At 37.2% G+C, this 17,025-nt stretch overlaps 1 protein-coding gene across 2 annotated transcripts; it reads left to right on the top strand.

Annotated features, from left to right (window-relative positions):
- The first annotated feature begins 2,028 nt into the window (after positions 1-2,028).
- riok1 (RIO kinase 1 (yeast)) lies at positions 2,029-16,805 on the top strand. 2 transcript variants are annotated; one of them, XM_007903426.2, is made up of 17 exons: positions 2,029-2,198; positions 5,549-5,729; positions 6,255-6,342; positions 7,117-7,186; positions 7,373-7,415; positions 7,700-7,792; positions 8,481-8,593; positions 8,917-8,997; positions 9,374-9,460; positions 10,423-10,560; positions 11,171-11,274; positions 11,757-11,863; positions 11,957-12,022; positions 13,514-13,633; positions 14,250-14,303; positions 14,553-14,699; positions 16,279-16,800. In XM_007903426.2, exons 1-17 carry the CDS (start codon positions 2,119-2,121, stop codon positions 16,390-16,392), a joined length of 1,686 nt encoding a protein of 561 aa, XP_007901617.2. In that variant the 5' UTR covers positions 2,029-2,118; the 3' UTR covers positions 16,393-16,800.
- The last annotated feature ends 220 nt before the right edge of the window (positions 16,806-17,025 follow it).

Raw genomic sequence — 17,025 nt, 5'->3', positions numbered from 1 at the left:
TCACGTCACACCTCCCACATGTGAGCTTACACAAACACCTCCGTGACCTCACTGCCCCAGTCTGTGACCTCACTGCCCCAGTCTGTGACCTCACTGCCCCGAGTCTGTGACCTCACTGCCCCAGTCTGTGACCTCACTGCCCCGAGTCTGTGACCTCACTGCCCCCAGTCTGTGACCTCACTGCCCCCAGTCTGTGACCTCACTGCCCCCAGTCTGTGACCTCACTGCCCCAGTCTGTGACCTCACTGCCCCCAGTCTGTGACCTCACTGCCCCCAATTGTTGTGCATTCATCTCTCTGTGACATCACAGTGGACGTGGAGTCCTGTAGCTGAGTGGTTAGAGCACTCGCTTTGCAAGTGAGAGACCTGAGTTCAATTCCAGGCAGAGGGCGAAACCTTGGGCAAGTTTCCTTACTCCACACTCCTAATAATAATCCCTCCAAAACCAAAAACAATAATAAATTGGTCATTTTCAATCCACGACTGTTTGTGGGACATTGCTGCGCGCAATTGGCTGCCGCGTTCGCCCACAAATATACAGTCAATTCACTTTACAGTGTGTTCTGTGAAGCGCTTTGGGACGTCCCCCGACGTGAAAAGCGCTATATCAAATGCAAGGATTATTATTATTATTATTATTATTATCATACGGATCGGAGTTTGCCTGGTACCATTGTGACATCATGTTAAAGAGAGACTTCTAATACCCAGGCAACATACAAGAGTCAGCAACAACAACAACAAGATTACATTTGTATAGCGCCTTTCACGTCGGGAGGCCGTCCCAAGGCGCTGGACAGTGTACAGCATTTAAGACCCGAGCTGGGGTCAGGGAAGGAGAAGGGAGGGGAGGGGAAGGGGGTTGGCCGATGGCATGGTCGAAGAGGAGGGTTTTGAGATGGTATCTGAAGGGGGGCTAAGGAGGGGGCGAGGTGGAGTGTATCAATAATAATAATAATAATCGAGAGTGTATTAATTTAAGATAGTTATTAATATAATAATCCTTGCATTTGATGTAGCGCCTTATCATGTCTTCAAGACGCCTGAAAGAGCTTCACAGAATTTGCTGTAAAGTATATTTTGGGGGCAAAATGCAGCAGCCAATTGCACGCAGCCGGGTCTCACAGAGTCGTGGATTTAGTGACCAAATTTTATTTATTTTGAAGGAATTATTACCCCCGTAAAAGTGATTGATTGACAGCTGGGTTCCTACTTGCTATTGTAAGGAAACTTGCCCAACATTTCGCCCTGCTGGGACTCAATCCCAATTCACTCGCTTGCGAGGCGAGTGCTCTAACCACTGAGCTGCAGGATTCCAAATGAGCAGATGAGGAGGTTAGGCGACATTTTTCATATACGGTGGTGATTGAGTGCTTAGGATATGGAATGTCGTGGCAGGAGAGGTGGTTGAAGAAAAATCCATATTGGCCTTAAAGAGGGAAGACAAATGCTTTAGAAAGAGTCAGGGACAGGAGTTTGGGGAATGAGCAGGTTAGTGGGACTGAAAGGATTGCCTTGAGAAAGCGGCACAGACACAATGGGCCAAATAGCCTTCTTCTGTGCAATAAATTTCTATGGCGTTGTGTTAATTTCTATTTACTGGTATACTATTGTGTGAATTTCCAGTCAATCAGAGGGGATTTGGGGGCAGAGGGCAGAGTTGCCTGAAATTAAAATACGTTTGTAGCCCAACATACACCAAACACTGGCCCAACAGTATGTGTTCCTCCTGTGGGTAGCAGAGTGGCCAATTTAGGTCAGTGCTTCTGAAACTCTATAAGAAAAGTCTTCAAAGTAAAAAAGAAGCATCACGATTTTGCAGATTTAAACTAAAAATGTCTTAAAAGGTTAGGCACCAGCCCAAAGCTGATTTTGTTTCACGCACAATACAACAGAACACCGCCCAATTGGGCGTGAACCCGCGCAACCTGGACACATTGGGGGAGGGTTGAGAGCGCAGTGACGTAGGGTGAGGCCCCGCCTGGCGGGGTGACGTAGGGTGAGGCCCCGCCTGGCGGGGTGACGTAGGGTGAGGCTCCGCCTGGCGGGGTGACGTAGGGTGAGGCCCCGCCTGGCGGGGTGACGTAGGGTGAGGGGACGGGGCAGAGCAGAGCGGCCATGATGTCGCGTGGTGTCCTCGCAGAGCAGCGCGAGCCCGAGCCCGAGCCCGGACAGTTTGAGGATGTGGAGAGCGACAAGTGAGTGAGAGAGTGATATACCATACAGTGTATATATATATATAGACAGGGGGAGAGTGATATACCATACAGTGTATATATATATATAGACAGGGGGAGAGTGATATACCATACAGTGTATATATATATATATAGACAGAGAGAGTGATATACCATACAGTGTATATATATATATATATATATAGACAGAGAGAGTGATATACCATACAGTATATATATATATATATATATAGACAGAGAGAGTGATATACCATACAGTGTATATATATATATATATATATAGACAGAGAGAGTGATATACCATACAGTGTGTATATATATATATATATATAGACAGAGAGAGTGATATACCATACAGTGTATATATATATATATATATATAGACAGAGAGAGTGATATACCATACAGTGTATATATATATATATATATAGACAGAGAGAGTGATATACCATACCGTGTATATATATAGACAGGGAGAGAGAGTGATATACAATACAGTGTATATATATATATAGACAGGGAGAGAGAGTGATATACCATACAGTGTGTGTGTATATATATATATATAGACAGGGAGAGAGAGAGTGATATACCATACAGTGTATATATATAGACAGGGAGAGAGAGTGATATACCATACAGTGTATATATATATATATATAGACAGGGAGAGAGAGTGATATACCATACAGTGTATATATATATATAGACAGGGAGAGAGAGTGATATACCATACAGCGTATATATATATATATAGACAGGGAGAGAGAGTGATATACCATACAGCGTACATATATATATATATATATAGACAGGGAGAGAGAGTGATATACCATACAGTGTATATATATATATAGACAGGGAGAGAGAGTGATATACCATACAGCGTATATATATATATAGACAGGGAGAGAGGGTGATATACCATACAGCGTACATATATATATATATATATAGACAGGGAGAGAGTGATATACCATACAGTGTACATATATATATATATATAGACAGGGAGAGAGGGTGATATACAATACAGTGTACATATATATATAGACAGGGAGAGAGAGTGATATACCATACAGTGTATATATATAGACAGGGAGAGAGAGTGATATACCATACAGTGTATATATATATATAGACAGGGAGAGAGAGTGATATGCCATACAGTGTATATATATATATATAGACAGGGAGAGAGAGGGTGATATACAATACAGTGTGTATATATATATATATAGACAGGGAGAGAGAGTGATATACCATACAGTGTATATATATATAGACAGGGAGAGAGAGTGATATACCATACAGCGTACATATATATATATAGACAGGGAGAGAGTGATATACCATACAGCGTACATATATATATAGACAGGGAGAGAGAGTGATATACCATACAGTGTATATATATAGACAGGGAGAGAGGGTGATATACAATACAGTGTACATATATATATAGACAGGGAGAGAGAGTGATATACCATACGGCGTACATATATATATATATATAGACAAGGATAGAGTGATATACCATACAGCGTACATATATATATATATATATATATATAGACAGGGAGAGTGATGTACAATACAGTGTACATATATATATAGACAGGGAGAGAGAGTGATATACAGTACAGTGTATATATATATAGACAGGGAGCGAGTGATATACAATACAGTGTACATATATATATATATATATATATACAGGGAGAGAGAGTGATATACAATGCAGTATATATATAGACAGAGAGAGAGTGATATACAATACAGTATATATATATAGACAGGGAGAGAGAGTGATATACAATACAGTGTATATATAGACAGGGAGAGAGTGATATACAATACAGTGTATATATACATATAGACGGAGAGAGTGATATACAATACAGTGTATATATAGACAGGGAGAGAGTGATATACAATACAGTGTATATATATATATAGACGGAGAGAGTGTAATATATAATACAGTGTATATATATATAAACAGGGAGAGAGAGTGATATACAATATAGTGTGTGTGTATATATATATATAGACGGAGAGAGAGTGTAATATATAATACAGTATATATATAAACAGGGCGAGAGAGAGTGATATACAGTACAGTGTATATATATATATATAGACAGGGAGAGAGAGAATACAGAGCTCCTTTGGTGACTGAATCGTCGTATCTCGTGTCACAGACGTGCCAGAGCTCAGGCAAAAGGCAAATGTTTGGAGAATCATTTTACTTATTCAGCTTCTCCCTTGTGACCAACATTTACACAATTCTGTCTGTGTATCTGTGTGTCTGTCTGTCTGTCTGTCTGTGTCAGTCTGTCTGTCTGTGTCTATGTGACTTTGTGTGTCTCTATGTGTGTCTCTGTCTATGTCTGTCTGGGTGTCTGTCTATGTGACTTTGTGTGTCTGTGCCCGTGTCTGTACCTGCCTGTCTGTCTGGGTGTCTCTCTGTCTGTCTGTGTGTCTCAATGTGTGTCTGTGTCTCTGTCTCTGCGTGTCTGTCTGTGTCAGTCTGTCTGTCTGTGTCTGTCTACTTGTTAATTCTGTAGTAAAAGAAAACTTACAAGCTTATAACCCTTAAGTTGAGGGTATCTAAAGCACTTCATAAATGTTTCCTGTTTTTATAGATAAATAGGACATCATGGACATAATAATAATTCATCCATTGTGTGTATATATAGTGTATATATACCTTATTTTTAATATATATATACAGTATATATAATGTACATTACATTATGTCTCAAAGTGCATCACAGGTCATTTCACCTCTGAGATGCCGAGAAGGCAGCAGGTTACCATGCTGCTTCTGTCTGCTCTGTATTAATCACCGGGAAGTACCTTTGAACTTCTGTTTTCCCCTTACTGTCTGAATAACATCAAACCCTATTCACTGAGAAAACAGTGAGCATCCATGTCATAGTTGTGGAGCATGTTGTTACTATTCAACATTAAATTTGGAAGTTTTAATTTTCCTGACCTTCCTTCACCCCTTAATGTTTGAGTTTTGCTCATTTGATCTACTTGTCTTGCATTAATGTCCAGTGATTAGAAGGCAATGAAATAATAAGCCCCGAATAGCAAAACAGGTGATTAATAAGCTTTGTATAGCCAGGAGCAACTTTAAGGAGCTGCCCCCTCCTCCCTCTCGCTGCAGACTCCAGTTGTTTTTTGCTATAATGTTATGTTAATACTTGGAATTGTTAGTGTTGGTTCTGTAATTTTTTTGAAAAATAAACTTTATTCAATAAAGTCACAATTTGTTTGATCACTGAAACATAATACAGTTCTGTCATTAGTTTAATTTTTTTTGTTTTTAATCACAGTAGCTGTCCTGAACAAACTGAGGCAGTGAGAACGACGGAGAAAGAAATAAAAAATCTGCAGCTGAATTATCCAGATGATGAGGAAGCAGATATTGAAAGTGATGAAGATGAAGCCTGGGACTGGGATCAGTGCAGTGGAGACCTTACCAAACGCTACGCTGCTGTCAGGAGAAACAACCAGCAGGTAATGCAAATCATTCTGGCTTCAGTTTGTATTGCATTAAATTATTATCTTGTTTACCGTAGAAAACTGAAGGAATACTGGGCAAAAAAATGCCTAGATGAAACTATACTGGTCACGCGTATACTGAAATCAGATGATTCTGTTCTCACTTGCCACATTAAACATTATAATCTTAGAGGTTAAACTAAAGGTACTGTCTTATACCCAACCTCAAGTAGTGAAGTAAAATTGCAGTGTAAGATGGACTGTTTCACAAACCTAAATAATTTATGCATTTTTTTTCCGAGTGCCCCTTTTGTGTAAATGCACAATTTCAGCTTTTATTTGACAGACATTTGATCTAGGTACAATATGGTATATACGTTCCTGTATTTTAGCTTCCTGGTATAGGAGGGATGGAGGGTTGCATGGAGTATAAACACCGACACTGACAATTGGGCCAAATAGCCTATTTCCACGTTGTTTCATTTTATTGGCAACCTAACATCACAACTGAAATCTATTCTGCTATTTTTGTCACTTTAGGCAAACAGACAGAATCCTTCCAATCCAACAAAGATGTCCACTCCAAATGACAAAGCTCTTGGAAAGTTTCAACATAAAATTAATCTTGGTAAGTTTATTATGAAACTCTCATGATTAAGCAGCATCATCAGAATATTAAAATAAATGGCATGTACACTTTAACAAAATGGAAACATTGCATGTAGGCTGCATATTACTAATTTAAATTATTGCTGCTTCAACATTCGCATTCTATCTAAATGGTTATTTTATAGATTTTATTTAAACCTTCACTATTCTGATATGTTCACTTAATGTTCCAAATCAATGACTTGAAGTTTTCAAATGCATGCTTTGTTGTTGAGATCCTCCAATAAAACTCAATCTAATTTGGATTTTCCAATGAAAACAAAATTTACAATGTTAAATTATTGTTTCAACAATAGCCAAACTTATACAGGAAGTAGGAATATTTGCAAAGTGTTTTTTGTGGAGGACAACATTGGCCTTGTCAGTGATGTCTCCCAGAGTTGAATATTCCACCAGTGTTCATTGTGTAGACATTACTTGTCAAGAATGGAGCTATCAGAACATGCGGTGGTACCCAACTCAAGAAATAGTGGACGAGAACAAAGTTGATCTGAAAGAGCACAAGGCCAATTACAGTTAATACTGTCAGACTCTAGGAGCAGGTTACTTTCCCAGCTATTCAGCTGGCGAATGGTACATGATTTATTTGGTGGGGGACCAGGGGAAGAACGGGGGGTTATAGAACTATGGTACCACTGTCAAAAATTACAGATCCTAATTATAATGAATACAGTTGTCAAATATAAAGATTACTTTGTGATTATTTAACTTTCTTTTTGATTTATGTTCTCAGATAAGCTACATTTTGCTGATTCTGTGATAAGCAGAGTAACTGAAAAGTCAAGACAGAAGCATGCAGAAATGTAAGTAAAACCTGCAACAAAGCAAATTTAAAATTGGTTGATAAAAATGTGTCAAATCTAAATCAAAATGTGCTTGTGCCTTATAGTTTTATTATACTTGGGAGGTTGGTTATGATTGCAGGATACAATATATTTGGACTGGTTTAAAGCCCTTCATAAAATTGTATGTTTCTGCATTATTTTTAGGTATCGAGTTAAGGATAAGTCTGACCGAGCTACTGTGGAGCAGGTAATCAGAGCTGCTTACTAAGTGCAGCGAAACTGTACCTTGCCTGAAGGGTGCTATATAAATGCAAGTTGTTGTTGTTGATGATGATGTTGATGGATTTGCCTACAGAAACATGATGGCACATTTTGCTTATTAAATTGTAATGCTGCTTTTAATCAGGAAGAGATTGATAAAGGAAAATGTTAACTTGTCTTGATCAGTCCACCCTTGGCGTGCCCTCTGCAATATATAAAGATGTAAGCAATGCTGTACTACAAAGCTGAAGTTTTACTATTAATTCTTAGGTATTAGATCCAAGAACTCGAATGATTCTGTTTAAAATGCTAAGCAGAGGCGTGGTCTCGGAAATCAATGGATGTATCAGCACAGGAAAAGAGGTCGGTGAGAATTTTGGTCTAATTTGTGTAAGAGTGGCGAGTACCACTACGTTTAATAATCCTTGCATTTGATATAGCGCTTTTTACGTCTTCTAGACGTCTCAAAGCGCTTCACAAAATAGACTGTAAAGTGAATTGACTATATATTTGTGGGTGAAATGCGGCAGCCAATTGCGCACAACAGTGTCCCACAAACAGTCGTGGATTGAAGCGACCAATTTATTATTCTTTTTTTCTTGAGGGATTATTATTAGGCATGTGGAGTATTTGCCCAAGGTTTCACCCTGCCAGGAATCGAACCCAGGTCTCTGTAAATATGCACCACAGATGTATGCCATATATCTAGATTGCTAACTTGGATTAGATTAGGTAAAATTCTAGTCACTTGCAATAATGACAAATAGTGCTCTTCCTCCTATATTTTAAATTTTGATTGTTTTATGAAAATAATCAAAAAAGGTCTTGCCATTTAACAAGGGAAAATGCATATAGTAGGATACTATTGAATTTGACATAATGCTGAAAATATGTTTCTTTTCCTTTACCTTCCTTGTAAATGTTACCAAAATATTCCCAATGAATGTTTACTTAAAAGAATAGGGTTCTTCATTATAACCTTTTAAGCCCATTTAACCCTTGTTCTTCTGTTTCTTCAAGCCTTGTAAAATGTTGTTTATTTTTCTAATAGGCAAATGTATATCATGCAACGACAAGTCGTGGAGAGAGCAGAGCAATAAAGATTTATAAAACCTCTATCTTAATGTTCAAAGATCGTGATAAATATGTCAGTGGTGAATTTAGGTGAGAGTTTTGCAAGTGTTTTGTTTTAAATTTGTATATTTTCTTAACGTGATTGAAACAGGAAACAGAGTATTCAGTCATGTATAAGTGTACATATATTAAAAGCATTAATACTACTAATAATATGAATAATAATAAGGTCTCTGGCATTTTATTTGTGAAAATAAATTAGACTGTCACTGGATAGTTTTAAGTGATGAATGATGTGGAAATCTTTTAAAATGTAAATCATGTTTTAGTTACAACAATGGGATTTGTTAGATCCTTTTTTTAAAAAAAATTGCTGATTTTGTTGAAGAAAACTAATAATAACTGTTTTGCAGATTTCGTCGTGGATATTGTAAAGGCAATCCAAGAAAAATGGTCAGAACGTGGGCAGAGAAAGAGATGCGAAATTTGATCAGGTACCAAAAAAAAGTTTGGAGGGGTGGGGGTCTGATTGACTATATTTCTTGATGGAATTCCTCAACAAGAATTAACAGTCACTTTATAGTATATTATAGTATGTATAAAGTATATATAATAATACTATATATATTACTATATATGTTACTATGATATATATTAGAGTATATATACCATATAAATATAGTATATGTAAAGAATATATAGTATAGTATATATAAAGAATCACTTTATAGTATATTCTGTGAAGCACTTTGAGATATCCCAATGATGTGATAAGGCACTGTATCAAATGGAAGGATTATTATTATTATTTCTCATACCTTTGTTATAGTGAGGATTTAATGTTTTTTTTAATGTTTTTTTTAAATGCAGGTTACAAACAGCAGAAATCCCATGTCCAGAACCAATCATGCTTAGGAGTCATGTTCTTGTTATGGGTTTTATTGGTAAAGATGATATGTGAGTATTTTTTATCTAAAACTATTAAATTGTTCAATTCAAAGTTTCGGATGAGACAGAAAAAAGAATCCTTAAGAGGGTTAGAAGAAGCATTTGTTAGAAGCATTTCCCTCGCACAGTATTTTAGAGGAGTTGAAGAATATAAGAGATAAATATACTTCAGTACATCATTCTGATTTGGTAGCATAATTATGGACTCAAGTTGTGCGTATCCCACTGAGTTCAATGTGTCCCTTTATATAGACATCTAGTAAGGAATGTGAAACCCTAAGTTAAGGTGTTCATTAATGTACAATTTTTTTTGTTTTTTAGTATGCATGAAGAGGGTTACTCTAAAGTACTCTCCTAGAATTTCCCTTTCCTCTAAATATCATGATTTTCTCTTTTAGAAAACTATAAATCTATTTAATCTCTTTTTGATGTTCACTGATTTATGTATAATCTATGTACTTTCTTAATCTTTTAAATTTAATTCTAATTGAAGATAATTTAAGAATTTTTGAATTGGCAATAAGCTCAAATCAGTGATTTGTGCATCAAATGACCTATGTGTGTTGTGTGTGACAGTCTTTTAGAAACAGGTAAAACACTGTTTATAAAATAAATCTATTTATTATCAATAGCGGGCATTGGTTGATGTCCTCTATTGATAGTAAATAGCTAACTATGTTTCTCTTTAAAATATGTGTATGTATTTGTTCTAAACGTTCGGTGGCAAGACCAGAAATGAACTATGTGAACTGTGCTATTTACTTATCTACTTACTTGCTATTTGTACATCAAGATTTTCACCTTAAATATTTCATGTTGTAGCTTGCTTACATGCTTTCAGTAATCCTGCTCCAAACTTTCTTGCATAAGTTTCAGTAATTGTTCATGCCAATGTACCTTTTTACATCTTATCACTGTAATCATCCTGTACACAGAAACAGTATTCCGTATTTAATCGTTTTACTTTGCAGGCCAGCACCATTGTTGAAAAATGCCCATCTTACTGAATCTAAGGTCCGTGAGCTCTATTTGCTCGTCATTCAGTACATGCGGAGAATGTATAAGGATGCCAGACTGGTTCATGCTGATCTCAGTGAATTTAACATTCTGTAAGTTACTGTTCGATATTTGCTTGGAATGCCTTGTTCTTTGGTTTATTATTTAATGATTAGATATGTATTTGAAAGTTTGTAGGTACAAATGTCAACTTAGATTGAGGAAGTGATAATCAGCACACAATATTTTTTACTGAAGGCATTATTCCAATAGCTTTTGTAATCTTTTTGTAAACAATTTATGGTTATAAATCCTCATGGAAATAATACTTATATAATCTGATATTGTTATTTAAGCATTTGTTACTCATGATTCAGTCAAAAGTGATGCAATTTGTGGGTTCAAATGTGCTTTTTGACAGTTGCACCACAAATGTCGTTAAAAATACAGTGGACTATTTGCAAAAATATTTTGAATTTTGGAAGTAATGTCGAGTGTTTATAATTTATATCAAAGGGAAAAATTATTGTAATACTTTCACTGAATGACTTTTTTTTACAAGTATGTGACTCATTTGATAAATAAGATAGTCGACTTTCACTTTGATAATGAGAGGAAATATAACTGTTTAACTATCCTTGTCTGACTATGATTAAAAGTAATTGGAGATTAAAAGTTTGTGAAAGCAGGTAATTGGCACATTTTTAATTCTTAATCCCAAAGGTACCACAATGGGGGAATATACATCATTGATGTATCACAGTCAGTGGAGCACGATCACCCACATGCCTTGGAGTTTCTTCGAAAGGATTGTCTGAACATTAATGGTGAGGGGAAAACTATCAGTTGTTTCTGGTTTGATTTAGATTTTATCTGTTTAACCAATGATTCTGGGAGAAGTGGACTGGATGGTTCAAAGAGGAAGGTTTTCAGGTGGGGCTTGCATGGTTAGAGAGTGACCAAATAGGAGGAAGGGATTCCAGAGTTCGGCCACTGATGGTGGTGCAGTAAGGGTGGGCACACGCAGTGAGCTCTAGTCAATCAAAGTGGAAGGGCCAAGCAGAGAATTAGGATAGGAGAAGATCACAGAGATAAAGGATGTGCCTGAGTGGAGTCATTTGTCTGAAGACAAGGACCTTGAAAGCGATCAGGTGGGGGATAGAGTTTGGTGCAGGTGAGAATGTGGGCGTTGGAGTTTTGGGTGAGTTGGAGCTATGAATTGTGGAGCAAGGGAGATCAACAAGAAGTGCATTCCCATAAATCTAGGTGGAAATGATGTTCATTATTTTATCTCTCGATACGTTCACAGAATTTTTCCGTAAACATGATGTTGCTGTGATGACAGTACGAGAGCTCTTTGAGTTTATTATAGATCCTTCAATTACGGAAGATAATCTAGATGCTTATCTTGAGAAGGTAGGACTTTGTACACCTAGTTTGTTATTGCTAAATATTTTTCTACGCCTTAAACCCCCTAGTTAATGACTATTATTATGGTTGTGTTTCTAGGCAATGGAAATAGGTGCAGAGAGAACAGAGGAAGAGCGATCCAATCAGGACAAAGTAGATGAAGAGGTGAATCTTTTGTTTGACTTTCTTCCCTATCTTAAACTATTTATTGTGCTGTTGATGGGTTTGCATTAGGCAGTGACCCAATACAACATGTACAGAATAAAATGGACAGATGACCACCTGAATGAGGTGGTTTCACACTATTATGGGTGCATATTGGCAATATTATGATAATATAATAATAATAATAATCCTTGCATTTTGATATAGCACTTTTCACGTCGGGAGGACGTCCCAAAGCGCTTCACAGAACACACTGTAAAGTGAATTGACTGTATATTTGTGGGCGAACGCGGCAGCCAATTGCGCACAGCAATGTCCCACAAACAGTAGATTGAAAATGACCAATTTTTATTATTGTTTTGTTTTGGAGGGATTATTATTAGGCTCTGTGTGGAGTAAGGAAACTTGCCCAAGGTTTCGCCCTCTGCCTGGAATTGAACTCAGGTCTCTCGCTTGCAAAGCGAGTGCTCTAACCACTGAGCTACAGGACTGCACGTTCTGATGGCCGGTCTGAACCCTTACCATTGAAGTTAAACTGTATTTTTACAGTGTTAAATGTCACCTGGAATCATAGAATATTACAGCACAGAAGAGACCATTCTGCCTACCTTGCCTGTGCCGGCTCTTTAGAAAAGCTACCCAATCAGTCCCACTCCCCTGGCTCTTTCTCCATATCCTTGCAAATGTTACCTTTTCAATTATCTATTGAATTCACTTTTGAAAGTTATTATTGAATCTGTTTCCACTAGCCTTTCAGGCAATGCATTCCGGACCATAACAACTTCCTGTGTAATAATAAAAAAAATTCTCATCTCCCCTCTAGTTCTTTTGCCAATTATCTTGAATCTATGTGCCCTGGTTACTGACCCACCTGCCAGTGGAAACATTCTTTCCCTATCTTATCAAAATCCCTCATAATTTTGAACACCTCTATTAAATCTCCCCTTAACCTTCTCTGCTCTAAGGAGAACAATCCCAGCTTCTCTAGTCTCTCCACATAACGAAAGTCCCTCATCCCTGGTACCATTCTGGTAAATCTTCTCTGCATCCCTCCAAGGCCTTGCTATCCTTCCTAAAGTGTGGTGCCCAGAAATGACACAATACTCCAGCAGAGGCCTAACCAGTGACTTATAAAGGGTAGCAGAACTTCATTGCTTTTGTACTCTATGCCTCTATTCAGAAACCCCTTTTCTAATTCATTTAAAAAGTCCATTAGTAATTGGAGTGCTGGAAAGCAGCAATCTGCATGTGTTTGGATCCAGGTTGGCCTGTATAACACAGAACTTTACTTCTGTTCCCGTTGGAAAAGAGAATTATAACTACTTGTAAGTTAATTCTATGCTCTCCTCCCCCTCTTCCCAACAAACGGATTCTGCTTGCCTTGGCTGGAAAATACAAATGAATAAGAACATTGTCTCATTAAACTACCCTTATCATTTTCCATTGTATCCAGTGAAGAGGATTGACCCTAAATATTTTTTTCTACAATAGGTTTTCAAAAAAGCCTATATTCCCAGGACACTGAATGAAGTAACAGACTATGAACGAGATGTGGAAACAATGATGCAGCTCAAGGAAGAGGATATGATCATGAATGTACAGCATGACAATGTAAATAATGATATAAGTGATCGGATTTAGTACACATCTTTTTGTGTGAAAATATTGTATCTATGGTTAACGGTTGTTAAAGAAAAATGTCTGGGTAAAACAGTCACAAGTTTTTGTCTCTTGTTGTTGAAAGGTGATTTGTTTAATTGATCTTGCTCCTAACACAGAAGAACATCCATTATGCAATCTTCTATTTCCCAAACCAAATACCAATGCATACTCTCCAAAAATGGTTCCTTCAATATTAAGTGCAATTTTGTGGCTAATAGAAACTGATTTAAAACTGCTGAAACTCAATTTATATAGGATCGTACTATCTATATAGGATATTTTGCGGCGTAATGAGGTGGGCACCTCTCATCAGTCTTGTCACTGTTCTATCCTGTATATCCTCTCCTTTCCCCACTGTAGCATCATTTTATTTGTACAAGATGCACAGAAATTTCCTAAACTAAGAACTTAGTATGGGTGTCTTTAACTAATGTCTAGTACATCCACAATTTGAGAAGTATAGTTGTGGTTTACTCAGTCACCATCTTCAGGAGTGGAGAAACAGGTGAGAAGAAAACTTAAATAATAACACTTTAATTGCATTTTCTGTGTGTGGTTTGTTTAGATTCTTTATCAGACTGTGACTGGAATGAAGAAAGACTTGTCTGGTGTCCAGAAGGTGAGATTTCTTTTCACTTCAGGTGTCAAGAGTGTGTTTCCAGTAAAACTTTTTGCTTTAGCTGAATAACTTAATTTGGCCAAAGAAAATACTAATTTAAGGGAGCAAATGAAAAATTGTTGCACAATTTGGTTCCCAAACTAACAAATCTCTCAGTAATTCAGTACCTACATTTTAGTCCATTTTTGATGGTTTGTCTTATCTCATTAGCCATAATGTGTTTAATCCATTGTTATTTATCCATATAAGGTTCCTGCTCTACTTGAGAATGCTGAACATGAAGAAACATCTACATCTGCAGAGGATGAGAGCTCTGAAGTGGAATCTGGTTCTGAAGAGGATGGGGAAAGGATTCACCCTAAAGATCACGAGCAGGAAAATGACCCTGAGAAAAAGGTCAGTTTGCCCCGTCTGTCAAGATTCCTTTTGAAACCAACGATGGTGGGAGGAAACTTTATCTTAATATTAGCAACAAAGAAAATGGTCTTAATTTGAAAGATTTTACTCATCACTTATTGTACCTAAGTATGAGTACCGTAAGCTCCTGGGTATCCGGAATTCAAACCGAGCCAAAAATAAACAAATCTTGCAGACCAAATATTTCTGTCATGTGTAAACTCTCATCAGCCAACTCTCCTGGAGCGTGCCAATGCCACGCTGAGCAGCCTCACCATGCTTGCTGGCCTTCGTAGTGGCCAGCAATATTGACTTAGTCAGATTGTTTGAATCCCGCGAACAGAAAATAGCTCATTTGCTGTCTGCAGCTCAGAGGAGTCAAACAATACACGTAGCCAGAAATTCCAGTAAGAAGATCTCAGCTGAAGGAACATTGGATGATTGGCATCTACAGTAAGCTTCTCTAAACGGTAGAATCCATATTAGCTTTCATGAAGGAATTCAATAAATATCCTCCTTGGGTGGGGAGGTAAGCAGGGCTGAACAAGCTCCCAAATGATATGCTTGGCAATGGGTTGTCAGAATCTAATCAGTCCTCAGTGGGAGTCTCAGTACTCCCAGCTCGTGATCCTGTGGGTGTCCAGTTCTCCACGGCATAACTGTTGACATTATAGCCAGCCTGGCTCATTGGCAGGACTTGGAGGGACAAACCTGTCACTGGGGTCAGCTGGTCGGCAGTAAGGTGTGCACCCCTGTCTAGTGCTCTGAGACGCTACACTGTGTGGAAGGTGCTATATAAGTGCAAGTTGTTGTTGTAGTCCAGCTTTAGACTTGAATCAATTGACTCTTTCTGTTGCGGGAAACCTCACAGTTGAGATCCATCCCAAAAGGAACAAGTAGCCCCTTCTCTTTAATCACTCAAATATTGATCTTTACTTCATTCATTTCAGTAATTGAATAAATGTCCATTTTAGGATCATCTCTATATGTATTTTAAATTGCCAAGTGAATAATGAAAATTCTTAATAATTCCCTAATTTTTCTATGGTAATTCCAGGTCGTGTTCCCTTGATATTTATTGCTTCTATATACAGGACATCCCCCTTAGAATGTAACCAGGTGCTTGTAGACCTATGCTACAGGAAAAGCAGTACACCTGGCTTCTGGCTATGACTAGCCAGCTTCCTGGGCTGAACTACGAACATCAATTGTATTGGTTGTATCAATTGCAGAGCACAGCTAACAATTTGCTAACAATTCAAAAAAGTATTTCATGGCAAACTTGTTATAATGCGGTCGCCTGGATTCAAGTATCTCAGAGACTGAATTATATCTTAGCACAGGAAACACCGATGTCCGATATTGAACCCAGATGAGAGTAAAATGGGGTTGTTCTGTTACATCTGTTCATGTAATTAGCAAATTGCTTTTAATATGCTGCTGGCTATATAAGTGCAATAAATAGTCAATGCAATTGATGTTCAAAGTGTGTGAATAGACTGATGTAAGAAGTGACATTATTAATGGATCTGTTTACTGACTATATATGTCTGAACAGTATTTGTATTTTTATTTCTAGGAAAGAAAAAAGTTAGTTAAAGAAGCTCAGCGAGAGAAACGAAAAAACAAGGTGCCTAAACACGTTAAGAAAAGAAAAGAGAAAATTTCAAAAATGAAGAAAGGAAAAGCATAGACATTGAAACTGCATTTATTATCACTTTGTCATTACAGAAATTGTAGGATTGGCCAAATATCTTAAATCATGACTAAATAAAAATTCCAGCAACTATTATGTGTAAATGCAAAGAATATGGTAAGGTTGCTGTGAAGGTTAATTTAAATGAAAGCTATAATGAATCAGAATCCCTTATTCATTAACTAATGTTATTTTGTATTGGAAACATAAAATCACATTAAGTTTGTGACTACTAAAACTATATCCTTTTTGTAAAGTGAACAGCATTCTAGCTGTATACAATTGTTTCTGTTTTCAGAAATGCTAAGTGTAAAAGCTTGATGCAGTGTGTCCAGTTAAAACTAGACAAACATTGCTAGTATTCAGAGATGAAAAAGCTATAATGAGCAAATAAATTTGTTTTATGCAGCAAATGAAATGTTTTTTTTGGTAATGTTTTCTTTGTTTAAAAAGAGGATGTATTGTATGATAGATACATTGAATTTGAAAGGCATCATTTCCTTGGGAAAACATCTTGATTAGTTAAAGCCATTGATTAGTATGAACTTGAGGCCAGGAAGGGCTATGCTTGGATCCCTACTGTAAATTAACTGATCTCAACAGACATGGAAGTAGAATGATGCAATTGAC

Source organism: Callorhinchus milii, unplaced genomic scaffold (assembly GCF_018977255.1).
Source record: "Callorhinchus milii isolate IMCB2004 unplaced genomic scaffold, IMCB_Cmil_1.0 Scaffold2, whole genome shotgun sequence".
NCBI lineage: Eukaryota > Metazoa > Chordata > Chondrichthyes > Chimaeriformes > Callorhinchidae > Callorhinchus > Callorhinchus milii.
The sequence above is the reverse complement of the archived record's forward strand: the minus strand, read 5'-3'. Positions and strand labels throughout refer to the sequence as shown.

What these genes read in the sequence shown, in the direction of transcription:
- riok1 (XM_007903426.2), top strand. Translation starts at nt 2,119, where the DNA reads ATGATGTCGCGTGGTGTCCTCGCAGAGCAGCGCGAGCCCGAGCCCGAG. An exon ending in TCAACATAAAATTAATCTTG is followed by an intron (nt 6,343 to 7,116) that starts GTAAGTTTATTA and finishes TTATGTTCTCAG; the next exon opens with ATAAGCTACATTTTGCTGAT. An exon ending in TAGATGCTTATCTTGAGAAG is followed by an intron (nt 11,864 to 11,956) that starts GTAGGACTTTGT and finishes TTGTGTTTCTAG; the next exon opens with GCAATGGAAATAGGTGCAGA.